The sequence below is a fragment of the Phocoena phocoena genome, chromosome 6 (genome assembly GCF_963924675.1).
Source record: "Phocoena phocoena chromosome 6, mPhoPho1.1, whole genome shotgun sequence".
NCBI lineage: Eukaryota > Metazoa > Chordata > Mammalia > Artiodactyla > Phocoenidae > Phocoena > Phocoena phocoena.
The window spans coordinates 64,014,646-64,042,623 of NC_089224.1; the positions used below are offsets into that span (position 1 = coordinate 64,014,646).

Sequence of the window (27,978 nt, forward strand, 5' to 3'; positions counted from 1 at the left end):
ATTCAAATTTTATCATTAGATACAGAGTTGTGCAATTATTAATAAAAATATGGTAATGTTACATGTCGTTCTTCAGGTCTTTAATTACTATGGAATATAAAAGTTGAAAATACTGCATCAATTTTATATGGATACCCTTTAAATAAAACGTCATGTAATGCATCGACCTAGATAAAACCAACTGAAAAGACTTCCTTTTGTTAAGTTCTAAACTTTTTGAGAGTTTCAACTTTTATTTTTAAACCAGAAACCAGCCCAGGCCCAATTCACCGATGATCAAAGTCATCTCAACTTCCTTACTTTAAAATAATAAAGACAAAAGAAAAATCAACAAAACCATCCTGGAATGGAATTTTCAAAGAGCTTTCCAATGGTTCCACGTTTGGTAAATATAAATACTTGTGGGAAAGTTTAAAAACACCATTCCAGTGAGAACCTGACACTTCTCAGCACTGGTAGGGGGTGGAGAGAAGGAACAGAAGTTGCCCACTCAGATCAGGTTGTTATTTCCTACAACTGTACATAACGGAGCAGAGACTCAACAGCAAGTGTGCCCTACACAGACGGAAGATGGCCAGAAGGGAGGCGTGTGTGCCTGGCCAGCAATCTCCTGCTGGCTCAGCTTCCACTGTGGCAGCTCCAGCCTTCAGCCCTTGGCTTTATGCGTTCTGTTTGCTGGTGAGCTCAGGCACAAAATACATTCAGTATCTGTCAGCCCAACAGGAATTAGCAGCTTAGTGGTGGCATGTAAATGGACGGTATTTGCACATAATCAATCAAATGAACCTCGGTGGGTGGGACCAGGAGATGTCTTCCTTCCAAGCCTAGGGGTGCCCTAGAGACCAGGAAAGGAAAAAAACTGGGGGTTAATTAGTGACCTCAGGTAGATGTGTCCTCTGTGACACAGGAACTCTGTCAGCCACAGCTGAGCACCACCTATAAGCCAGAGCGAGGAGAGCTGGAACACAGCACACAGTCCACTAGCGGGCGCAGCTCTGGGGCCAGCGGGCTCGGCAGTGCCACGTCCAGTTGTCCTGGGAAGTCAACTTCCCTCTCAGAGTGAGCTCTGGGACCACAGGCTGCAGCTCCCTGTCTGCTTTAAGAAAAATGCCAGGACGGCGATATGTATTTATGGGCTCAAGATGTGCCATTTGGATAATTCTGTCCAGAATAAACTCTTCCTGTGAGGGCATGAGGACAAGCAGGCATCCAGCCTGTGCTGTGCTAACCATTAGCACTCCTGGCCTTCTGGGTGAGGCAAAATTGATGAACTCTTCAGCTCTGGACTAAAACCTTGATTTTCAGAATCATTATAAAACCTGTATCTCCTGTCAACTCCCCGAGGAAGGGGGCCCACTAGTCTGGTAGCTTTTAGCCTGTTTACAAATGCCAAGTGCACAACACTGACCGGAGACTGGGCTTTCGCGAAGTTGACGTGGGCATACAGCAGAACGGCGATGTCCTTGTGTCCTGCCTCCAGGGCTATTGAGAGCGCGGTGCTGCCATCCTTAAGAGGAGATGAAAAGAACAAGCTAGGTTGGATTTCTCAAACTTCCAGGTAGCCCAAAGGGTAACAACACAAAACTCTTTCCATTAGATAAGGTTCCCCAATCTAGCCATCTGTTCAGTCTTTTAGGAAACTTTTCCGGACCTCTAGGTGCTAGCCCTGAAGGATACAAGGATGACAGAGGCACAGCCCCCTACCCTGCCCTCAGACAAGAATCACCCCGTTATTGCCTTTGTTGTTGCCTCATGGTACTTAGTGTGTAGGCCTGCACACCATGGAGACTCAACAAAAGCAGGCTGCCCACCAGCAGGGGGCAGGAGGTGAAGGTAGGGGGTAGAAACATAATTTAGTGTTGTTGTTTTTTTCCCTTATAATTACAAACGAACGGTCAAGTAGCGTGGTGTCTGTTTTGACGCCCTGCAATCTGCCAAGCATCTCTTAACTTTCCTCTTGCAGGGGGAGCTGATCCTACAGCCCTAGCCACCCCTGGAGAATGCTCCGAGTCACATCTACATGTAAGCACCACATCCTCATGCCTTGCAGAAATGTATCTTATGGAAATACGAGGGGAAACACTAAATATGGGTAAGAAAAATGTTCAGTTAAATGTCTGCTTTCCATTAAGATGCAGGAACTCAGATGGATATAAAGATGCATCAAGACAAAAAGAGCGTTCTGGACATCAACTCTACCTCAATCAAAAGTAGTAACAATAAAAAGACAAAAAACAGCACAACTTATTTTCTGTCTAGTCTTGGAATAAGGATGCCCTTCTGGTCACCAGCAGCTGGAAACAATTTGTGTGTGCTTTGAACCTTATGGTCCTCCGTCCCACTCTGAATTCTGGGAGTTACTTTTCTTCTGGAGGCCAGCTGGATGCCCTCCCGTTCCTTTAAGGATACGGAAGTAGACAACGGGCAGAGGGAACCAGGATTTCTGGAAGTTACTGTGGTGCAATGGTCTCTTATTATTAGATCTACCAGCTGTTCTTTGCTAAGAGTAGAAGTAAAAGCAAACAAACAAAAACAAGGCACACGAAACACAGACTGTTCTTAAGGAAAGAGAAGTTGGAAACTGGCCCTCTGCTGCAGTGGAAGTAAAGGGAATCTGGTGCAACCGCAGCTCACGTGCTCCTGGGGAGGTCACTGCAACTGCAGAAACCAGTCAGTCTTTCCTGCCAGTAAATACCTGCACTGATTTGCTCTTCCTGTTGGCGTGAGCCCACGAGGATCTCAAGTTTAGTGCAAAGGGGGATGTTTTCCCTCTAGCCTTTTTAGTGTTTGGGGCTGATGGAAGCTCTGGTCCAAACCTGGGCTCCACAGAGATAAACTTTCAAAAACAGAAGCAACCCAGCCAGACCTCTGGGACCTTTGGACCTTTGAACCATGTCGCCACCTAAATGTTAGTTCCTGTGCTGTGACCTATCGGTACTCCTCCCCTTTGGTCTGGAGACATCCAGAGCAGCAGGTTTCCTTGGAATGTTTTCCAGTCAAGGGGTTATCTGGGAATGGGACAGCTTGGGAACGGAGAGAGGAAGGAGATGAGAGTGACGATGATGGGAACAGCCCAAGGAGGAGTGCGAAGATGGGCTGAAAAGAAGCCAAGATGGTCCGGATTCCCTAGCTGACAAAATGTCACAAATTATTTACTCTGATGGGCCCTGGTGAAGGGTTTCCAAATGGACCAGGGGCCTGGTCCTCTCTTCGTAGTGTACCCATTAGTTGCCTACACTGCCTACTACATTTGATTCTGTATTGTAAATCTGTTTATTCCACTTCAGTATACTGGTTCTCGTACATGCCCATCACCTTCTTCCTTTTATAAATGTTTGGGGTGAGGCCTATTTATCTTTCTGCCTTTGGCTTTAGTTAATGGGAGTATTAGTTTGCAAACAGTAGATGCTACCATGCTGGGCCGTGAAGGGAAGTTGCCTGGATGGCAACGCAAATCCCTGAGGAGAATAAAGGAGGATTTGTTCTCTCCCCTGGTCAAGCAACGCTCACAGAACCGCCCCCCCACCCCCCACAACTGCGTCCAGGCCAGGGGCCTGCAGGACCGTTGGAGGCAGCTTACATTGTCCTCCAGGTGGCCACTGCAGCCTGGCTGGGCCAGCAGCAGCTTGACGAGCTCCACGTGCCCGTGCTCGCTGGCACACATCAGGGCGGTGGAGCCCTCGTCGTCCTGAATGTTGACGTCAGCCCCACAGGCCAGCAGGCCCTTCACCATGTCTATCCGCCCATGACTGACGGCCAGCATGAGGGCTGTTTGTCCTGCCTGTGGGAAGAAATGACAGCGGACTTCAGAAGCACATGCTGGGCTGGCAGCGTGTGACCTGCAGTGGGGCTGTGCCAGGGGAAGGGGAGGAGGGAGAGGGATGACAGGGGAAAACGTGGACATGGAATTACTTGGGGCCCAGTGGTGGAAAGGCATTGGAAAAACTAGTTTCTCGTGAGCTATGAGCTAATAAGTAAGACCATAAAGTAATGAGTTAATTTTTCCCTTTAGCTTGGAGGATCTGTCTTATGACAGCTAGGAGCTGGAAAGTGCAGAAGATGGTCACAAGGCAACTGTGAACACATCTGGATGAGAGGCGCTCTGTACCGGGCATGAGGATGCTATAACATGGAGACAGCCAGGAAACAGTGGTCACCAGGTACATGGTGGGGATCCCTAGTCCCTTACAGGCAGGCTGACCCATGATCCACACGCACACTACTCCAGGGAGGACGCAAGGTAATGGAGGGAGAAGTTTCCAGTGTGAAGTTAAGCCAGTGTTTCCTCGGTGTGTTTGGTCATAAGGACCACCGGGCAGCCGCATGGGCTGTGCTGAGTGGCGAGAGCACGGCAGAAGCACCCGGGCAGGTCAGAGCTGCATCAGCCAGCACAAACCCCGGAAGCAAGCGCGTTCACCTGGCTGGCTTTGGCGTTCACGTCCCCACAGGCAAAGAGTTCCTCCACAACTCGCATGTCCTTCTCTGCTTCCACAGCGGCAAGGGCTGCCAGCATGATGGGGGTATACCCCGCCTTGTTCTGGTGATCCACGTTACATACATCTGCAAAGACACGAGTCTCTTTAGGGAGGAGCCATCTGCTAAAAGCGTCAGTTGTCCCCATGAACTAAAGGTATGGAGTTTAGAAAAGCCCAGTGAAATGGCCTTAGGTAGTCAAAGTCCCGGAGTGACTCAGAAGGAAATGTGAGAGATGTTTCATACCAAACGGAAGAAAAAAATTTTTTTCTGTTTCATAACAAATGACAGCAAGCTCTCACAGCACCTCTTGTTTGCCACTGGTGGTTGAACTGCAACAGCCTGGAGGTCTGGGAGGCTATTCTAAGTAATGGTTGCTTTGAAGAATAAACAATAACATGGGATCTAGATACTAATCTGCGTCTAGAAAATCACCATTTTGGAGTGAAGAAGGCGGTGAGAGCTACAAAGGACAGAAGGATTTGTAAACGCTCACACAGGGAACACTGAATATGGCATTCCCCACTCATAAACCTCTGTTCACTCTGAGACCCTGAGTTTGCTGCTCTGACTCGTTTGGGGCCCTTGGAAGCCGAATTCCAATCACACGACACCCAGCTCTAGGAATCGTGGTCTGACAGCAACTGCAGTTAAGTCCCTTAGAGACTGTCAGGGACTCCCAGATCCAATAACCCAGACCTTTTCTAGTCCTATAATTCTTAAGGAGTCTTCAGGGCCTAAATTATCCTCCAGGCTTTTTAAAATTCCTTCAGCACTTTCTAATAAAATGAAAGGAATGGAGAGTGCAGGAAAGAAGCTTTTTATGTGTGACCAGATATAATTAAAATGCTTAGGATGTTTCCATCATTGGGAGTGAGAAGAGAAGGTACCGTGAAAACGTTCTTGAGTTCTAAAACAATAGCATACTAGGGACATAAGGGCATTTACAGTAGTGCATTTTTTTTTTTTTTCTTTTTTTGCAGTACGCGGGCCTCTCACTGTTGTGGCCTCTCCAGTTGCAGAGCACAGGCTCCAGACGTGCAGGCCCAGCAGCCATGGCTCGCGGGCCCAGCTGCTCCGCGGCATGTGGGATCCTCCCGGACCGGGTCACGAACCCGGGTCCCCTGCATCGGCAGGCGGACTCTCAACCACTGAGCCACCAGGGAAGCCCAATAGTAGTGCGTATTTTTTAACGTAGAAAAGGAAAAAGAAAAGAAAAAAGTTGTTTGATGGAGAAGTGGGTGAGCAGACATGGTCTTTGAGGCTCCTCAGTTTCTTTGGCGTTCGCCTCTTCTCTGTTGCTGCTAGTATCCTAGATTCACAAACATGCTTTACGAAGCCACAATCTCAGTCTATCATGGTGAGCAGTAAAAAGTGAAGTAAATCCAGAAAAGTGATTAACCAAAGCCATCCAACAATGGAATTAAAATAGTTTAATTTACCAAAATATCTTGTCCATGCAAATTTTCTAAGGGTGGATTAAGCTGTTACTTTCAGGGGCAATCCTGAAATCTTGTTCTTAGCTTTCCTGGATATCATCCACTTCTCTGTTTAAACAGTAACTCTGGCTGACAGTATCACCAGCTCTGTTTATAGTCTGGCAAGTCTGAAAGGAAGGAGGCTTGGAATTCCTTCCTTTAAGCTGGAAACAGTTTTATCCTAACATGGCCCCTAAACTGGGGACAAGCAAACTTAGAAGAGAAAAAAAAAGATAAATCTGTTTGGTTTCTTCTGTGCCTTAATGCAACATCCCCAAAACAGAGTAGAAAAAAATTGGACAGTTGGGTCAAGAAGCAGAATGGGAAAATTGAACAATTGTATTGCATATTCTAAATCAGATGTTCACATTGTGTTCTCATTAATTAGACTGAGGTACTGTGAATTCTGTATCAGTTATACTAGAAGTAAGAATATGTATTTCAAAAATAAATAAAAGTGATTTAGAGACTCAGTGTATCACAGGGCTGTTCCATTTGAACAAAAAGTTGAAAGCTCACTATGTCGCAAGGGGACCCTTCTATGTGCCACCGCCTCACTCCATGTTGAATACATCCACTGGCTATATTCTGGAATGGCAAATTCCAATTACAGACAAAAATTTTCACTGCTCTCGTTACTATGGTTCAGATGTAAGAATAGCATTTTCTTTTCTCTATGCCGATTCCCCAGGAACAGGGTGTATTTTGGCGGGAATGGTGTCGATTCTACCACAATCTGTTACAGTGGCTTTGCTTGGCCCCCATCTTGACTAACTGCACAGCTCTGCAAGGCGGCTGGAGAGGGGCATGGAACGAGGACAAAGAGAGCAGCTCACAAACACTAAAGCTTTGACTCTGGCCCCAGGCGCCGCATTCTGCCTCTTGAGAGTGAACCCACCAAGCCTGCATGATTCAGCTCAGGCAGGAACATGAGTCATGTGTGTTACCAGGGATACAACTCATCTGAACACAGCTAAACTGCAGCAAGAACACCCTCAACACCTCCTTTCAAAACAGATCTGGAGTCTGTGTCACCCCGTTTTGTTTAAACCTCAAGCCTCCCATGAATGACTCAAGGACGATTCTTGCCACATCACAGGGGAAAGCAATGAAAAGGCTTTTTAGGATGGTCACAGAACTGGAGATCAGCTGGATCAACCAGCTCCTTCTAAATGGGTCACAGCCCGAGTCTGTTAGAGAAGAGACAGGGACAACCAACGTACCAGCGTCCAAGAGCAGCTTCACAATCTCGAAGTTGGAGTGGGACACACTGTAATGGAGGGCGGTGTTGCCGTTCCCGTCTGCCATGTTGATGATATGACGCAGGACGTCTGGAGAGATGGCCTCAAAAGCGGCTATGTAGTCCCCCACCATGGCTGGGATGGCTGACTTCTGACTGGACACGCGGAACCACTCGTGCTGGAGAGTGTTCAGACAGAACCGCTGCCAAAACACCGAGCCATCGGCCATTAGTTCTTCTATTTATAGACATTTCTGAGACCTAGCTGAAAGCCTAAGAAAGCAGGCCTTTTATAGTCAAAAGTGTGTGCAAACAGAATTTGCTCTCAAAAAACAACTAATGAAACCCAGAGCTCTCAGAGAAGCCTCAAATTCCAAACTGAAGTATCCTTCCTGATTTTAACACACACACATATTGTAACTTCTATAAAACAGGCCTATAGCACTGTGCAAGAATTATACCACCAAGGCTCAAATTCTGACTCTGCTACTGACGAGCTGTTCGACGCCGGGGAAGATACTTATTCTGTGCCTCAGTTTCCTCATCTGCAAAATGGGGATAGTAAAAATACCTTTCCTTCACAGTGTTTGTGATGAGGACAAATGAGGCAACACATGTAAACCACTTAGGCCAGGCTCCATTTATTATTGAACTATTAATATTATGTAGGTACGCTGGCCTTGCAAATGATTTTCGTAGTAATCAGGACAGGAGAAATTACTTAACACAATTATGCTACCTCCTTCCTGTCCAGACCAACTTCAACTCCTTCAGCATCTCCACAGCACTAGGCTGGGAGACCATAACCGTGCAGGCAACCCAATTCCTACTCCATCCCAAATACAAACGTTCAACCACAGAAAGGGAATAAAAAGCAAGTCTGAAACAAATTACTTTTTCCCATTATGATCATCTGTATCTGGTCATCAGCCCCACTTGCTTTCCCTTAGGCTGTAGACACATGAACGTGGCATTTGTTTCACGGATAATCAAGTCAAACTTGGACATGAAGTTCAATGTAGACTGGGCAGAGCCAGTGCTGGAGATGGGGAAAACCACAATGCTTTTTTCATGGGCCCTCTTTCATATGAGTTTATCATTCATTTGTGCTTTGCTTGTTCTTTAAAAGTTTAAAAATAAATCAAGAAAGATGGAAAGCTTATGTCAAAAGCACCAGAACCCATGTAGTCTTCTTTCTATAGAAAAGGTGCAACTGGGATTACAGAACACACCCATCTCTTTATCTTCCTGCTACTAATTATTCAGGTGTACCCAATTCAATCATAGTTTGGGTCACTGGAGGAAAAGGGTCCTGGCCAGGAAATAATTCACTTAATTTTTCTTTTCTTCTGCTCACTCTTTCACATATTCAGATTTCATTTTTTGGATGCCTCACACAGAAGGAAGGGAAATTATGGCGTCTGGGTGTCGAACTCAGTTACAGCTACATAGTCAGTGTCCTGACATGGTTACATGGCCCTGGCATTGTGGTCATTCACATGTCCAAGACTTTTCACAGCACAGCACTTTAAACACTTCTTTACTGAATGAATATCCAATCAACAAAAAAAATGTAGCAATCCTGGAGTATGTGCCCGACAAAATGCTTGACAATTGGGGCTACAAAAATGTAAAGTCCTCCCGGAGGACCACATAACCTAGTATTTTGGGGAGGGTGAAAGAAAAAGTGTATTAAAGCTATAAAATCTGGGGTCCGAAAGCACCAGTTTTAAGTTCAGGTTAAACCTAGTGGGAAACATTAACACTGCAGTGACTTTTCCTGGTTTTACTATTTGTGACCAAGGCATAGACAGGCACTTAGTCTATACTGATGAGTTCAACATGTAGATCCATGTCCAGGCCAGGGACTTCGTTTAGTATTTCCTTCTATAAACATCACTGCCATGCTCCTTTTTCAGCACAGCATCTGAATGTCAAGATTCAGCTGGCTCTGATAAATTTGAGTTTCTATAGCAATATAAACAAATAGGAGAAGATACCATAATTTAAAAAAAAAAGATGCCATATAATAAGGTAATATGCTTTAGCTGGGATAAACAAAACATGGACCAGTACTTAAGACAGGTATAATCTAGTCCCAGCATTAACTAGCAGTTGACACTCCAGGCAAGACTCGTAATCTTTAGGGCCTCAGTTAAAGCAGGATGGACCAGAATAGAGTGGCCTCATAGACACACGCACCCATGTACTTCTCATGCCTGTGCCAGCCATCACCAATTCTTCTTCAGATTGTGTTTGTTGTATGAGGAAGACTATTTGCCTTTCCAGCGTTAGATAATTCCATAAATCCCTTCTAGGCTTAACATTTTGGTTTCATAATTCTATAAACCCGTGAGACCTATGAAACAACTTTCTCACTGGCTGCGGACTTAAGTTATTTAGCATAAAACCTTCATATTAAATCTACTGCTAATATGCAAAGATTCAAATGCACATTACTATCTAAAATAACATGAGATGCTACACTTTCTCAGTGCACTGAATAGAGCTGTCAACCAGAAGGCTGGTCTAACCTATGAAAGAAGCCACACATCTAAATGTCACCAATGCATGGGAGAGCAATACTTGTAAAGCATATCAGATTCACCATTGCCACGGAAACATTTATCTGTCCTATGTTATGCTATTCGTGCTCCCTAAGGCAACCACCAACCTCTTTGCTTCTGAATCTCAAGCTGCGAGAAGATAAGTGCAGTTATTTCTAGGTTTAAAAATAGTGACTGCCTGCATTCCACATCAGAACATAATATGCACTTTCATAATTGAAAGGAATGCTGACCTCGGTCTAGATAGGTTTCTCTTAAAAACAAAAGCTAACTTAAAAAATTCTGGGATTCTGCTGCCTAGATCACAAGTTCTGTAAGCAACAGAACATGCACAAAGGTGACGAATGACTGAAATTAGCCCTCCTTTCCATGTGCAACTATATGCCTCGCAGATGCTCAGCTCCCAAGCAAAGTACAGGGTGGAGAAAGGAGATCTGAAATCAGGCCTGAGGGAAACGTTCACAGGGTGGTCTGGTGAGCAGGGCAGCGGGATATTCACTCTGCCCACACACACTAGGAATAGTCTGGGGGAAAAGCATGCAGGCAACAACAGCTCAGGGGCAGGCTAGAGAGGCCTCATCTGTGGTGTCCACTCGGGCACTTTGTACAGACTGGGGACAGTGTCTGTAGGTCAGACTCACCATATCCTTGCTGGTCAAAGCTTTGGGGTCATTTATGTTATTTTTCAGTAAGTTGCATGCAGACAACATCTTTTCACTTAGTTCATATCTAAAAGGGGAAAAAAATAAAAGAAAGAGAGCTCATGACTGGCCACAAAAGGAAAGGCATTTTTACCTGAAACTCTATAACCCTTTACAAGACCGGAGGCCCCAAGTCAACCCTGGCAGGTTGTGGTGCCGCTAGTGCTTGCCTGGTGGAGTCTAGGCGTCCAAGGACTGACGTTACCACACAGAGCCAAGGCCTCCAGCCAGAGCTTGGATCTTTTCATGAGGGTAGCTTTCGGCTTCGCCACTCTGGCCTGTGTGACATTATGGAATAACACTTGGATATTTTTTGCTCCTTTTGTTCTAAATTCTTAAAAATATTTTTACTCTTGAGGGGCTGAAGAGGTCTGAATTACCACCTACCCATTATGCTGACCAGTGGACCACACATCTGAAATCACATTTGGTGACTCAGGAAGTGTTTGTTTAACCCACATGAAAATATAAACTTAAAAGTCAGATGACATATGGTATATAAATTATACCTCAATAAAGCTGTTCAGAAAAAAACCAACAGATGTCAAGTTATTGAGCCATTTGAAAATACTTGGAAATATAAACTAAAGACACTTACCTTGTGTTAACGCAGTTAAACATTCATTTGCCAAATCAGAGATAAGTTTTCTGAAATGTTCTAGTTACACTTCACGTGGTGAAACACCATACTGAAATTTCCAACCGTTCTACTCTCTCCTGTTTTATAAGCATCAATTCCATATTTGTTAAGTCTTTAAAATTGTCTACACTTTTAGGTACATGTTTCAGCCAACCAGAGTGTTTATTTGATATTTCAGCTGCTGTTTACGACATTCCCAAACCCATTCTTGTGGTGTTCCCAATCACTCAATGAGCAACAAAATATGGGCATGTGACTGATTACATCATCTTTATGGTAACTGTGATCTTTGGTTGAGGCCAAAAACTGTTCCTCTCACACACAGTGATCCTGTAATAACAGTACTGACACCTGTATGAGGATAAATGGCTAATGATAAAATCTGAAACTTTAAAATGTGAAATGTGTTGGTCACAAAAATTTCTAACATACCTTTAAGTATAAGGTGGGTTGTTCAAACAATGGAAGCTTTAGTGGTGCTTAACAATTATGCGGATGGTGACTCCACATGTAATATTAGACAGCAAATAGTTAAAGAAACAAAGGTGAACAGATATCAAGCCCTTCTCTCTGCTACTATAAGAGATCTAGCAGTTATCATTTTTGCACTTGTATTTAGTAGCATCATGACAAGAGGTACACACCTCTGAGGCACAGGTAAAGTTCAGCCCTCCTTTGGCGAGTGGAAAGACCAAACTCATAGATTCAACTGCATAGTCTCCTCATCGGCCAATCCTACTGCCAAAGTACATCAAACATGGGAAGGGTGAGGGGAGGGGGGGGAGTGTACCACACCTCTCTCTGATTTCCACCTTCTCAGGTTCACATTCTGGAACCTGCATTTCATCTTCCACCCTGCTGGACGTGAGACCTTCCACATTAACTGCGTGGTGGCCTTCTGCCATCCCCCGAGTGTCTTGGTCCTCCTCTTCGTCCTCCACTTCCTCAGGAGGATACTCGGGGACATCACACTCGTCATCTGACTCGGAAGAAGAGCTTTCATCTGAGCTGGAATCATCACTTGAAGTGGTTTCATACCTAGGTGGCAATTGGGAGTTCAGGAGATGCAAGGTGTGCCCATAAAGACCCAGTGACAGAAATGTTTATGAAGGGAAACCTGCTAACTGACTCCAGAAATTTCATCAGTGGTTTTAGACCCTGTACTTAGAAGTGCAGAGTAAGGTCTATTTAGAAGTCTGGTGGTTTTGAATGGGTTCTCACTTAACAAGGAATAACCTAGGTTGCCAAGTGGTATCACATACCACTTGCAGAAAAAAAAATATGTATATATATATATATATATATATATATATATATATATATATAGCACCTCTGGCTTAATATAAATCAAAGGAAATTCATTTTATGGAAACCAAGTCTGTAGGTTTTCATCTTTGCTGTTCCTTTTCTTTCCCCCTTTCATTCTTCTTATTTTGTACCGTTAATTTTCCCAGTGTCCAAGGTGAACATATTATGCAAGTTACCAATAGTTTCTCTGGTACACACTCCCCAAACTGTGGGACACATTACCCAATAAAACGTTAAAGATTTGGAAAACAGACAGCACTGTTATATCTTTGTGGTACGCACTACTATAAATATTATCTCAACTAACTCTGCACTATTGCTTTCTTGTCAAGGCCATGAATGGATTAATAGATTAATTGCTTTGATTCAACTGTAGGAGGACAAACAGACTTAACTATTGATCTGGGCCAATCAAAGGAGAAGGAATAAACAACTAAAACACATTCTATTTAGAAAGCAAAGAACTGATGGCGTGGCGAGGTCACTCTTCAGGTGAAAGGCCCTAATATTTTGTCTGTAAACATGGAGAGCTAAGCAAAACAACCCATTCTGAAGGAGTGGATGACTATCCCTGGACCATGGAGTGATCTTCTCAGTCTCTGGTTGTTGCTCAGTTCTGATACAGTTAAGTACACGCTGTCCAACAGGGAACCTGCTGCCTGTTGCTTTTGTTGAAGACCGTTTGTTTCAGATCAGAGGTGAGAAGATGTAAATTACTCAGCTTCATCACGTATCCTTTCAAGAGTGAAATATCCTTAAAGATAGCAAGAAGAGAGAAGAGAAGCCCAAATGCACCTTTCTGAGGAGGGAATCTTCCGTCACCCAGATGTGGTAGCATTCCAGACCAGGCACCTTTAAATATGACTGGAGTAGGCAGGAGGCAAAGGAAACAGACAGACCGCGTATAAACACCAGTACCACCATCTTTCCTTACCCTCCATTAATGCCAACAAACTGAAGATTCTTTTTCGCTCCATTTGAATCTTTGTTGGCATCTTTCTTCTTCATGATGGACTTCAGTGTACTTTCATTATTTGTACATACTGTGGAAAAGTGAATCATGGTGATCAAAATTAATACAACTCATACCCATGCAAGTTAAGTGAACAGGTATGCTTTCTTCATGTACATTTATTATTTTATGCATGTTAATATAGATCTTGGCATGTATATATGAGAAACTTGCCCAAAATTCACTGGAAAATTGTGTGCATGCAAAGAAAATACTTCCAAGTTCCATTAATAATGTTCTTTAAATGGAAAAAAAAAATCCATTCGTCCTTCCAGACATAACAAAAGCAGTGACAACTAGCATCTGTATCAGGCTTTATTGTTTATAAAGTGATGTCACGTCTCACTTGATTCTCAGAAACCATCTAGGCACTAAGATAGGGATTATTAGTCCTTTTTTTTTTCAGTTGAGATAACCTGGAAAAAAATTTATACCTGCCGAACTATGAAAGAGTGAAATGCTGTTTAAAATATTTTGTAATTTGCAACATCAGATGAGTTTTCTTAAGGGGACTGCATGGCTTTCTTTGATAATCTTAAAGATAATCTAGGCCTACCTTCCTAACAACTGTGTAATCATTCTTCCAGGTCAATTTATAAGGTACACTGACATTAGATTGGAATGCTGACAACTCTGGTCCTAGAACCCTGATGCCGAGAGGGGCCGTGAGTGAGGAAAGTTACCATAGAGGCCAGCGGCTATCTGGTCGTCTGTCAGGTTCACTGGAGACAGCGTGGTTTCCTGAGTGGGGAAGGTATCCTGGCTGCTGATGGGCTTCCCTTCTGTGGTCCCCACCTCTTGCTCATGCCGGGATGTCTGGGAGTTTAATGGCCCTCCTGATTGAAGACTTCCACACTTACAGGTGTATTCCAAATTACTGCCTGTCAGGAAGGAGAAGGTTGTAGAAGTGTGTGATGCTGGGACCAAATAAAATGGGCTAAATGGTATAAAAAAAAAAAATTCTTGCAACTCATCCTTTTCTCAAGTGCTTTTCTGGTGTTTTCTTTTTGCATAATTGGCATTAATGGCCAAGCCATCCAAAATCAAACCCCCAAGGCCTTCTTGACCATGATCCCTTCCCTTTATGACCATATCTGGATTGGTCAAACTCCACAGTGCCTCTCTTCTCTCTGTTCTGGTGCTACCACCTAACTTTGGCCCTGGGCCACCAGTGTAGCATCATGACTGTCCCCTTTCCTTCACATTTCCCCCTCTCCCGCACTGCTGCAGAGTAGAACTCCCACTCAGCTCAAATCCCATCCTAACTCCAGCTAAAACGAAACCTAAAAAGCTCCCCACCACTCAGGAAACGTAGTCCATACTCTTTAGCCAGATTCTACACCATCTGCCACTCGGCACCAACTCACCTCTCCAAGTTTATTTCCCGCTATACCTGTGGTCCTTTTTGGGGTGTGAACTGCACCCCAGTAGATGGAACTCCTCCCAGTGTAGAAAGTGGGGTCTCTTTTTCTCCTAAGAGCACACCTGCCTTAGCTTATTTTCTTCTACCTGGTGATGTTCCTTCCCCACCCTCCCTCACATGGCCAACCTTCCCATCGCTTCCTCTTCCGAGCCTTCCCTCATCTCCCTACCGGAAATTAACTCTCCTTTCTCTGAACTCTCATGGCCCATCTTTCAGACTCTCTTATAGGATCTATAATACAACGTAGTAGTTGATTCGCTTGATTGTCTTAGACTCCCTTCTTGTCTGTAAATATTTTGAGGGTGCCACATGGTTCTAATCAACTTTGTTTCTCTCACCACATCTTCTAGGTTGCTTTTACATATGTTAGGTACTTAATATTTGTTTACTGGACTTCCCTGGTGGCAAAGAGGTTAAGAATCTACCCGCCAGTGCAAGGGACACGGGTTCGATCCCTGGTCCGGGAAGACTCCACATGCTGCGGAGCAACTAAGACTGTGCACCACAACTACTGAGCCTGCGTTCTAGAGCCCGCAAGCCACAACTACTCAGCCTGCGTGCCGCAACTACTGAAGCTCGCGTGCCTAGAGGCCGTGCTCCTCAACAAGAGAAGCCACCACAATGAGAAGCCCACACCGCAACGAAGAGTAGCCCCTGCTTGCCACAACTAGAGAAAGTTCATGCGTGGCAACGAAGACCCAACGCAGCCAAAAATAAACAAATAAAAAATAAATAAATTTCTAAAAAAACAAAAATTAAACTACATTTTAAAAAATATTTGTTTACTGGTGAAGCAGAAAAATTGGATTATTATTATGTAATTTACACACACACACACACACACACACACACACACACACACACATACAAGTATATCACAGAATTTTTAGTGTGGCTGACATTTCCTAATTCTGCAAATGGTACTCTGTCCACTCACAATGCTCCCTCCTCTACCTCCGGAGGCACGGGGCGCTCCCTGGTGATTCCTTCACAAATCCACCTCCCTCCTCAGCACACGCAGACAGTACTAACTGTAGTCCTCCAAATAATATTCAGTTGCCCCCACGACCTGATGTGTCTCCCTAACAGCAAATAAGAAACGTCTCAAGTTCCTTTGTCTTACTTGAAGTAAACAAAGCAGGGCATTTGTCTTCATTCCTCCTTTTCCAACTTCATCATTACGCAGTAACCTCCAAAGAGTCTCAGTATGTTAATCCTCAAGTACCAGAATACTTCCTAGAGAAACACTTTCACTAACCACTTCTCCATTCAAGGACCAACAATGATTTTTAAAATGCAAATACATAAACAGTTTTTATTGTTATTGAAACCTTAAACAGCCACAAAAGTAGACAACAGTATAATAAACCCCTCTGTCCCCAGCACTAGTTTCAATAATGATCAGCTATCTGGGCTCATCTACACCTCCTCCAACCACTCACACTGGATTCCTCTGAAGCACAAGCTGAAGACCCTACCACTTTCATTCATAAATATTTTAGTATATATTCCTAACACAGTTCTCAAAAAGTAAGTATAAAGCTAAAACTATCAAATCTTAAAAAAAAGAGAATTTAAAATGATCACATATCTGGTCAATATTCACATTTCTCCAATCTCTTAAAATTTTTTTTATAGAGTGCTTGAATCAGAACCTCAGTCCTATACTTCCACTGGCTGCTATGGTTTTTAAGTCTTTTAATCCATAGGTTCTCTTTCCTTCTAAACACGGCTTTAAAAAATATTTTTAAATTGAGGTATAATTTATATACAGTAAAACGCACAGAATTTCAGTGCAGAGTTTGATGAATTTTCGGAAATGTACGTGCCTGTGTTAGCACCTCCCTAATTCAGAAACAGAACATTTCTAACAACCCAGTAAATCCACACTTCCCACGTGCTGCCCTTTTCCAGACAATCTTCCCACTGGAGGCAAATACTCCTCTTCTCCAGAACTTAGTTTTGTAAACTAGGGCTTTTTAAAGCTTCTCCAATCAAGGTCCACCCTCTCAAGCAGGCATCTGAGTATCCTTCACAGTGAACATGGACAGCTTCTTCTTTCCTGGGGTAGTTTAACTGCTCAACAACTCCTACCCTCTACTCATTCAGAGTGGTCTGGTGACTTATTTACTCCCTCCTCTGTGCCCTTCCTTACTAGACTGTCCTACTGGCCTAGAATTTCAGCTTTCTTTACCAGCAGAATTCTACCCATACTCTTCACTTCTATTTCCTCTAGTCTTCCTCCTATGATACCATTCTACAAAGACCTTTTCCCCTCACTGTTCTGCAGTACTTACTGTCCAGACCAGAATATACCCTGCCCTCCGTTTCCTTGGTCTCACACGTGTTCGCTCTGTGAGAATGGAAGTCCCTGAGTCCCTCCACGCTACATTCATACCTGGGGTCCTCTTCAGTGCTCTGAACAGTGCTGGACAATGGAAAGCCTTAAATAAATGCCTGTGTCATTCAATGGAAAGTCACAGGGATTCTGTTAAGACTAACTAGCAAGGCAAAGAACAACGCTAACCGTTAAACTAGTTCTCATTAGCTGGATCAGAGGAAATCTGTCACCTTTATTGCCAGAAAATGTTTTTTAGATGGTGTTGAAACTCTGGCTCTCTTGAGTGACCCAGAAACAATTATCTGAACTTGATAAAGACCCATTGTGGTTAGCAGGCACACATAAGATGACACACGCAGCAGCCTAAGACTGACAAATGACTGCTGTGTTTCAGTAAAACACAGGAAGAGTGCAGCCAAGAAAGCCAAAAATAAAGTGGCCAGCAAAATTCAATGGTCTCAACCCTGGCTGCCCTTTAGAGTCACCTGAGTTGGGGGCAAAGCTTTTAAAAATACAGATACAATGAAATATCTGCAGGTGGGCCCAAGTATTAGCAGTTTTTAAAAGCTCTGCAAACGATTCTAACGTACAGCTAGGATTGAGAACCAGTGAATTAAAGTAACCAATCAAAAATTTGCTGAAAACAGTGTAAAACTTGACTGCCAAAAACAAGAGTTTAGACTTCCCTCCGGTTTCACTCCATCAACTTGGACCATGTGAATTATTAGGAATTATTGTTGGTTTAGTTAGCAGCCCTGGACCACTAATGGTAGAAGTCCATGACCAAAAGTAAATGCTATGCAAACAATAAGGGTAAAACAACAGGAGTAATCACCAAACACCTTCCTAAGTCTGGTACTATGGCCTAGCTGCTCAAAATTCCCCCCAGGGCTCAAGAGTTTCCGAAGGCACCACGGGGGAGTTAGTGAACAGGGGAGTGGGCAACTGTGTGGTCTTCGGTCGTTAACTCAAACTTATAATGGCCATAAATGCCAATAAAGCATGAGCTTCATTTTATGACTTGACCAGATTAGTGATAACTAAAAGACAGCAAATGACAGAAATCTCAGTGCTCTGGAAAATAAAAGCATCCTCGAAGTATTAATTCTAATTCTAAAGTACGCTTAGCATTTAATACATGGATAATTATACTACTAGCTAAGGCAAACTGTAATGAAAAATAAGTAACTTAAAAGGAAAACTTTTTTTACGTTTTTGACTTTAGAAAAGTTAAAGCAAAGTACTTGATATTTTTTAAAAAAGCAATGAAAACTAGAGATGGAGAAGTTTTTAAAGAGATCACCTTCTCCAGTTTCCTCTGTGATATTTATCCATCCGGAATGGGTATTAGTTGTTGGTATATAGAAATCTGTTTCTAAATCTGTTAGAAAATTGATATTTTAAAATATATTTAAATGGATCTTAAAAGTTGCCCTGCTCACATACTGCAGTTCTTCCGGCACGCTGACTCATATTTTTATTTATAATGCCAAGGGCCTTCTAAAAGCACAATTATGAACAGTGCCGCCAACTAACTGACCATGTTATTGTGCCAAATTTTCATTTAAACATTCTGATTTGATTTTTAAAGAACATCTAGCTTACTTGTCAAAAAGGTAGGACTGAAATTTCTGAGTCATAATGGAGGCCGTTCAATCATTTAGGCATTTTCCCGAAGTGTAATTAAGAATTCAAAGAGGTCTAAAATAACACTTCTAGTTTTTCCATAAGGAAAAGGGCGTGAGCACAAATTCACCCTTTTCACCCACATGTTGGTTTGGGGAATAGACAATAGAGATTATTCATGAAGTATCACCTTCTTTATTTGGTACACATTACCTGTAAGGGGAAAGTATGTAGCTTTGATGGAGGAGAAAGGACAATCCCTTTCTGTTTGCAGGCCCATCGCTCAGAACTCTGCCTGAATACCAATGCGTGTGGCCACCAACATAAAGCCACTAAATGATAAGAGCCGCAGTGTAATAATTTCTAGGGCCACTTTAGTATTTTCCTGAGAACATACCAGACAGCTGTCATGAACGTATCTAAAAGTGGGTACTTAGAAATTAAAATGCTGAGTGGATTAAGAATCAGATTCTCCCTCACCACAACGCCACCCACATTTAATTACACACCAACCCAAGACCTGACCCAGAAAACCCACGCTGACAGGCTGCATTAACTGTTGGGTTAAACAAGATGTGCTCTGTGTTCTTCCAGATGCAGCTAACGTCGTCGTCCTCTCCACACTAAACTCATCTCTTCCCTAAACCTCAGAGAGCTTAATTGCAGCTGAATTCTTCAAGCACTTTTATTTTCACATTATTTGGTGGCTAACATATACCCCCCATAGGTTATCATTCATATTTCTGGTATATGTGTCTTGGCTTCCCAACTGAATTGCAAGTTCCAGGCTTTGACCACTTTCTCTCTCTCTCTGCTTAAGTACCACACTTTGCATATAGTTGACACTGAATGCATAGCTATCAATTGACCTGAATAGAGATGGGAACAGAGCAGACTTTAAACATCTTTACTGAGATACAAACGCCTCGCTGATTGGAGGAAGAACAAACAGTTGTAACCATCACCCAGTACCAACAATTCTTTCATCGTTTATGACTGGACATCCAGGAACTTAAAGCCATTTCTGTTCTTAAAAAACACCAATCTCCATGCATTAGCCAGAAATGAACTATATACTTTACAGATTCATTCAGAGTAGAAGTGTCAAAGTAAACATGCATCTTTTTCCAGAGTGCATACATTTCACTAATACCCATTTAAAACGATAACGCATCAGTTTAAAAGAAGAAGATTTTCAAACAAGTGTCAGCTGAAGGGCTCACAAAGGTGGTGGATTTTAAATCTTTGTAAAAGATTTTCCTCAGGGCTGAAGTGCTTTTAACCAAGGTCTGTAACAGATGTCCTAGATCTGTAATTTCAGTCTCTGAGGGTCAACTATCCCTTCTGAGAATCTGATAAAAATCATGCACTTTTGGGGCTTCCCTGGTGGCGCAGTGGTTGAGGGTCCGCCTGCCGATGCAGGGGACGTGGGTTCGTGCCCCGGTCCGGAAGGATCCCACGTGCCGCGGAGCAGTTGGGCCCGTGAGCCGTGGCCGCTGAGCCTGCGGGTCTGGAGCCTGTGCTCCGCAGCGGGAGAGGCCATGACAGTGAGAGGCCCGCGTACCGCAAAAAAAAAAAGTTAAAAAAAAAATCATACACTTTCTTCACAAAAATTCCAAACACAAAACTATTCATGAAGCTATGGAGCCCAGATTAATAAGACTCCCTTTAAGTCTGTTTATTCCAACAGTATTTCCCTGAAATAGGGCCCAAGTGTGCCTATTGAGTGGCTGGTGGTAGCAGTGGGTTGCAGCAGAAAACTCATGAATTTGGGGGAAAAAAGTTCTTCAGATGAATCTGATGGGCAGCCTGGTGAAGAGCTACTTTTACAGAATAATTCTGCTGAAAGGGCCCAAGCAAGAAAAATCTAATCCTACCCTCTCATGACACAGGAGGACACGGCAGCCCAAACCCCCCTAAAGTGTTATTCCAAGTTCTTGGGCAGCCAGAACCAGATGTCAGCCCTCTGACCTCCGGGTCAATGGACTTTCACATCATGCTACCACACACCGCAGGGTTCCAGAAACATTTGGTTTGGATTATTCAATGCTTGTAGCATTTACTAAAAGAAAATTGTGATTTTAAAGAAAGGTACTGGGACAAGTAAATGGTATATGATTTGAACTAAGAAAACTAACTAGAAATGGTATTTTGTAATGACTTAATTTTCCCTGCTTTTGCTTTGGCTCAGATCTCTGTCTACAAAATTGCTTTCACAGTTATGGGAATGACTTCAAGTTCATACATTTTTTTAGCAAGCCCAAGATAACTAAGAGTGCAAATATGGAAGCTGATTTTAAAAGCAGTTCTTTTATTCCGGTATAAGAGATGAATTTTCTATAAATCATGTGGCAGGCAGTTAAGTTCCACTGTTATAGATAGTTCTGTTTGTTATCTGCTCAGAGACAGTTACATATTTTTCAAGTATTTGTAACTGCAAGTCATTTGTCTAGAATTTTCTCTCTCCTCCTCCTCTCTCCAGAGGGAAAAAGGAAAAGGAAAAAAAAAAGTAACCCACTCCTCAAACCAAAACAATCCAACTGATTTACAGAAAGAATAAACATTTTTTTCCCTGAGGTTTCTGAGAAACTTATTTCCTCTTAACCTTTTAATTCCATGAAAGAAAATATTAAATACATGAAACTCATACTACTAGTAATTAAAAGTACTTTACAGATCATCTTTGATTACCACCAAATTCCAGCTGCATCAAAACTGTGACATTGTCTCTTAAATCCTGAAAAACTGTTTGTGATGTTTCACGTGAAAAATAACATAGGAGAATATGTACGATTCAAACGCTGTCAAAACAGAATGTGTCTAAAATACAGACCTGCACACTTGTACACACCAAACACACAACCCATGAGAGCATGTGGGAGGCTCTCAGTATTTTATGCTCTTCTGAACTGTTAGTGTCTTACGAGCACATACTCCAGTTATAACTTCAAGAAATTGAATAGGAGTGTTAGGCATTATTATTTTGCTGATAAAAATAATGCTCTTTTGCATACTAAAAAGCAATACCCTCAAATCTTCAACGCTAGGAAAACTGAAGAGAATTCTCTGGGTTTGGTACTAATATACACCTAATTTAATTTTGGGCTTCATTTTGAGCTTTGACATAGATTCTGAAAGAATCTGAATTGAAAATTTATTCTACTCATTTTGTGTTTTCCCATTGTTATTGATATCTTTATCTTGATAAAATTGTTAGCTGGGGAGGTGTAACCATTGGGGGGTGGGGGAAGGCGATGGCCAGCCAGAATTACGAAGACAATAATTTGCATTAAACACAAAAGATTATTTGTAGCGCATTTGCTTGGCAATTTGTTCTAGATCTACATTTCCATTTCTGGAAGTACAGAAAACAGTTAACAGCAATGAGAGCCAGCATTTATCCTCTGTGGTGCAGACTATCCCAAATGCTTTACTCACACTGACAACACTAAATCTTCATTTCAACCCTGTAGGGGAACAAAGACAACCTGTCCTAGTGCCCAGAAGGAATTCGAACCCAGAATACCTGGCTTTGGAGCCCAAACTTAAATTCTTTAAACTAAAGTACTAGGTTCACATAAGTGATCACTTATATGCTCTTTTTGGTGATGTCAAACTCAAACTTCTTATCATTTGATTTGGGGAAGAAAGTTTGAGATGACTACCTTTCTATACTCCATTTTCCTTTTGGTACAGAAATGTATTCTAGTGTACCTGTGGGGAGGAAGGTCATCTCTGCATCTTACTCTTCCGCCATCTTCCCCAAGGTCAAGAAATGTATTCTAGACTGTATGTGAGCAATATTCTGTAGTGTTCGGTGTGAACAATAAGCTGGAGTACATTTGACACACCTTCACTCTTCACAGCCTGCAGACGTTGAGATCTCTACTACACTGAACTGCTTTCATTTCCAGCCCATACAACACGCACGAGATAACAAAAATGTAATTCTCTGGATTGAGTTCCTAACCTAATTCCTTCATTAGAACTTTAAAGCAAAATATAAATGTGATGGGAATTACAGAAATAATTTAAAGTTGTTCTTGCATGCTCTGAGAGGGAGCTGCCCCTATGATCAAGTAAGTTCTATGAAGAATATTTATACTTTTGTTCACAAATGTTGTAGGTCTCCTGCATTTTAGTTGATTAATCGGGTGTACATGTGTAGGGTCAGATCAAAATAGTGATGTCTGGAATGTCAGTGTGACTGGAAATAGACCAAAAAACACTGTAACACAGCCAGACAAAACCTCCTCCCTGGGTCTTGATGCTCTGGGTGCCAGGCAGATTACCCCAACGATTCACCTGAATATCTTTGGCAGGAATGTGAAATAGAAACCCCAGTTTCGGGAGGAGGGAGGAAGGCTGGCAGGAAAATGCTCTTACAACGGATGATGCAGTGTACCATGTGTGTCTGGAGGTATTTAAGAGTTTCATTTTGACTTCAACATCTGACATCATGATTTTTAAAAAGAAGTAGAAACAGACATATTATTAGTGACTTAAGACCTTGCTTCGGTTCAAACATCATTTTAATCTCTTGACTCTAAAATGACTCCCTGTAAACTTATTAGACTCCTTTAACTCCAAAAGGCAAAAATCTGTCATACATCAGCTGTCACTGTCATGTTCAATTTTCTTCCACAATAAGCTATCTGGTCCACAGCACAGCTACTAAAAACTAATTCAGGTTTGGAGGTGAAACCTCAGAAGATATAAAAATAATCTATTTCAGTCTATTTTAACCATTGCTCTTTTGGTTATAGAGGGAAAACAAAGAATTTGAACTTTTTGTTTATTAAGTTACATTTAAGTCTCTACTGCACGTTTCCACATAAAATTAAATTTAATGCACACTACACCAATCATTTGAAGCACTTTAATTCATTTTATGTGTAGCACTGGGCCAGAGGAGAGAGTGTGTTTCTTTAGTACTTCCCAAACCTCAGCTACACTTTGGCACATCAACAAAAGAAACCACACTGGACGTGCTAGCAGCACCACCCCCAGGACGACAAAGGCCACCCTGTGCTCACTGGGGGCCAGGGATGAACACACTGACAACCTTACAGGATGGATGCCCTTTGACTGCCCATTTCACAAGGAAGTATAAAGAAGGATGACTTTCCTTCCCCAGGTCATGCTGCTTTGTGACAGCTCGAGAGCCAGGAATGGAACCCAGTGGTAGGATGATAATATGTACTATCAGAACCACATGCAGCTGACAACAGGGGAACTTATTTTAGTGAGGCTCACAGGGAAATAGCATGTCACCAAATCTTCCAGGGTAATTTCTCCATTATTAGCTTCAATTTAAGGAAGAGCCAGGGCCTTCCCTGGTGGCGCAGCAGTTAAGAATCCACCTGTCAATGCAGGGGACACGGATTCGAGCCGTGGTCCGGGAAGACCCCACATGCCACGAAGCAACTAGGCCCATGCGCCACAACTACTGAGCCTGCGCTCTAGAACCCGTGAGCCACAACTACTGAAGCCCACGTGCCACAACTACCGAAGCCCGCACACCTAGAGCCTATGCTGCGCAACAAGAGAAGCCACCGCAACGAGAAGCCCACGCACCACAACGAAGAGCAGCCCCCGCTCGCCGCAACTAGAGAAAGCCCACGCTCAGCAAAGAAGACCCAATGCACCGAAAAATAAATAAATAAATTTATTAAAAGAAAAAAGAAAAGCCGGGGTGAGCAGGAATCCCAATGAATAAGGGAAAGTATGAGAAAGACAAAAATGTAAGCACCTAACACAATGAACAGTGGGAAAGGCCTCCCTTGTCTCAGGGTTCTGGCTCAGGGGCTCCTTGTCAGAGAGGCCTTCCTGGACCACGCCATCTCCAACTGCCCTCACCTCTCCGCCACCACTCACTGTTTCTCTAAGTGGAGTTCCTTCCTTCATAGCACGTACCACCTCCTGACATATTTAGGTATATTGTTTATTGCCTGTGCCCCCAACTGGAAATGTAAGCACCATGAAAACAAGAGCCTATGTTTGAAACAAAGCAGGTATGTAATCATTATTTGTTGAACTGATACATGAATTAATGGAATCTCTGTCCCCTCATAAAAAGTTTTAATTAAAAACACTTCATACCAGTATTTTTTCATTGATCATACACTGGTAATTGTGGATACAAACAGGGCAGGACTCTTTTTCAGGCCACCCTGTATAAAATGAGCAAGTACATAACGGAAAGGCATCTAGCAAACCAGCAGCCCCCCAAGACAGCCCCTAAGCCAGCCAACACTAGTATGCTTTTCTTCTTCTAGCCTTAATGAAACTATCAGATAATGAGAATCAGCAGAGCTGCTTATGGATTTAGATTCTTGGTTTTCATTCTACCCATTACCATTCTGAAGCTTTCTCCATGGTTCCAAAAAATAGCTCCGCCAGGCGAAAAAAAAAAAAAATCCCTACCTCCTGGATTTCCACTGTCCCCCATCCTCTCTCACTCCCAGGACCCTCAGGAGCACCACCTACCTGTGACCTTACCCAGGCTGGTTTTCAGGAAGTCAGGCCTCAGCTCTTCAGCGCTTGCAGACTTCACGACAGAGTTGATTGACGATAAGGCGTTGATGAGCTGGGAGTTGAGGGAGCCAATCTGTGAGTGAGGTTCCCCAAAAGCTTCTGCCAGTTCACTGTAGTTCTCAGCCAGCAGCGCCTGCTGCTCTGCCAGCAGCTTCTGGACACGCTCAATGTAGTGATCCAAGCCTGTCACCATTCTGGACGGAGCCTGGGGCTGGGGGCTCTCCACGAACTCTCCTACGGGCTCGTCCCCAACCCCTACACTCCTCCGGCTGCCGGTCGGCCCCACTGTCAACTGCGGAGGGCCACAAGCTATGGTCCTCATTTTCAGACCAACCAGACAGTTGTCGTTAATACTGATGTGCCCCACGCCTGACTCTTTGGTCTTCACAGAGGATGGCCTGTCGAACCCAGAGGCGCCGGAGAGCACCGTTCCAACTCCGACGGACCGCATCTTAGCGGAGCTGACGTCCTTGACGCGGCCTTCTCCGACCGCCACAGTCCGCATCTCCACAGTCCGGGTGCTGGTGTGCTTGTCCATGGTGCTGAGGGAAGTGTTGGTGCAGGACTCTGTGAGGGTAGCTGTCTCGGTGTTGGTGAACTGGGACACCTGTTCTAGAACCGTGCTGCTGTGCTGGCTCGTGGTTCGAGGCACTGCCATGACAGCAGCTTCCACCTGGCTGACGGCCTCCGTGTTCACACTCCGGGAGATGCACTCCCTTGGGGAACGGACGATCACATCGACAGAGCAATCTCCACAGCCGATGGAGCGGACTTCTTTGAGATTCAGGTTGGTCTTGAGGAGTGTCAGGTCGCTCACAGACTCCTCCGTGTTGCTGCCTGTTTCACAGACGCTGATGTCCACACCCACGCTCTTGTCACACGTCCCCACAGACCGCCCAGTACATCGGTCATGCATTTCCACCCTTTCCTTAACAATCCACCAATTCATGGGCAGCTCAGGCCCCACCATTTTATTCTCACGATCGGGCTGGCAGGAGATGCCTACGCTATTTGTCTGCACACAGGTCCCGACACAGGTGTCAACCACGTCCACGTGACTGCCAGCTATTTGGTCTCTGGTGGGTATCACTGCCTCCACCACCTTGCTGAAAACGAGCGGCTGGGCCATCATAGCTCTGTCAACTTTTTTTCTCGAGCCAGCAGCTTGCAGCTCTTGCTTGAGTTTAGTCATCTCCCGGTCATGGGTGGTTTCTTTAAGCTGTACTTCCAGGCGATAGATCTTTTCCTTTAAGGCTTCTATGGTCTGCTGTTGCAGCTCAATTTCTTTGTCAGCTTCGGTAGTCACTCCAAGCATGGCTTCTGTCACGCTGACCCCAGAATTCCTCGTCGCGGTGACCGTGCCTACAGCAACATCCTTACAGGACCTGGCGCCCCTGTGGTGCACGACAATGCTGTCCATGTTCTCATCAGCACCCACAGCCACAGACTGGCACTCTCGAGACCGACACTGCCCGTTCTCCCTGAGCTCTGAGGAGGCCTCAGAGCTGCTGTCCTGGATCTTCTGCTCCAGGGCCTGCATGTCTGCTGTGAGCTGCCGGAATTCCTTTATCCTCTGGGTGCTCTGCTCTGCCCCCTCCATTTCTCCCTCCTCATAGTCAATGTATAATTCCCCGCCACTTCTCTGGGTCCTGGAGAGGTGTTCCAGCTGGGATGCGTTCCCAGCACTGTAGGACCTCTTTCTCACACCACAGACATCGTTCTGGGATGCAGCTCTGTGGTCTTTCAGCTGTGAAGCCAACTGCCTTTTCTCCTCTTGCAAGACAGAGATCTTCACCTGGAGCACAGGGATGGTTCGCACCTGCTCTTCTAGCTCTTTCAGGCGTTTCAGGGCAATGGCCATCTGCTCACGGATGTGCTGCAGGTGCACGGGGCTCACGTTGGTCACCGGAGTGGAGATCCCTGAGCTCAGAGGGCTGTGGCGGATGGAACTCCCCATGGAAGAGGTGGTGGCAGCAGCTGGGGCATAGCCACCATAATCCCCGTTGCCTTGGTATCCATTCTGATGCTGCTGCATGGCGGGATTGTGGTTTCCAGAACCCATAAATGAGGAGAGGGAGCTCGTGGAGCCCACGCCTCCAAAACTGGCCAGCCTGGGCCTTCGGAACTCACCAGGTGCCACCTGCATGGTGACTCTCTCCTGTTCGAGTCTTCTCCGGGTCTCCATCAGTGTCTTGGTGACATGAAGGTTGTGCTTTGGGAGTTGCGGGGATGGTGGTGGCAGCTGTCGGCTTTCTGGGATGGTAAGAAAAGTGGGTGAGGTCTCCAGAGGGGCAGGTGGCCTTGGGACTGGAGCTGATGTAACTTCACTTTGGGCTAACTGCTTGTTGCCATCACTGCTGGAGGATGAGAGGGACTCGGTGGAAGTCCACACACCTTGATGGCCAGGTGCGGCCCTGGTTTCTGGGCGTGGCACAGATGGCTTCCGCCTCTTCTGGATGTTCACTTTCTTGATGGTGTTTCCTTTCTGTATGTCATCTACGTATTTGAGGAAATCTAAGTCTAGTTGATAACCATAGGGGGTCTCCACAAAATAAGGACCTTTTTGTCCCCTGTCATGATCTCCATTCAGAACATCATCTGCTTTTCCTAAGAGAGAAAGAAGAAACTATTA

General features: G+C 44.1%; 1 protein-coding gene across 4 annotated transcripts; it reads right to left on the bottom strand.

The window, feature by feature from the left end:
- Positions 1-347: 347 nt before the first annotated feature.
- On the bottom strand, positions 348-27,948 carry KANK1 (KN motif and ankyrin repeat domains 1). 4 transcript variants are annotated; one of them, XM_065878584.1, is made up of 10 exons: positions 25,299-27,948; positions 14,159-14,300; positions 13,342-13,452; positions 11,895-12,137; positions 10,400-10,487; positions 7,175-7,394; positions 4,418-4,560; positions 3,581-3,781; positions 1,409-1,507; positions 348-835 (listed from the first exon to the last, which is right to left on the bottom strand). In XM_065878584.1, exons 1-10 carry the CDS (start codon positions 27,529-27,531, stop codon positions 773-775), a joined length of 3,543 nt encoding a protein of 1,180 aa, XP_065734656.1. In that variant the 5' UTR covers positions 27,532-27,948; the 3' UTR covers positions 348-772. The 4 variants fall into 4 exon arrangements, with proteins under 4 accessions (XP_065734656.1, XP_065734655.1, XP_065734658.1 ...); XM_065878583.1 differs by having other exon boundaries at positions 13,342-13,450; positions 14,103-14,300; XM_065878586.1 differs by lacking the exon at positions 11,895-12,137 and having other exon boundaries at positions 773-835; positions 13,342-13,450; positions 14,103-14,300.
- Positions 27,949-27,978: the final 30 nt, after the last annotated feature.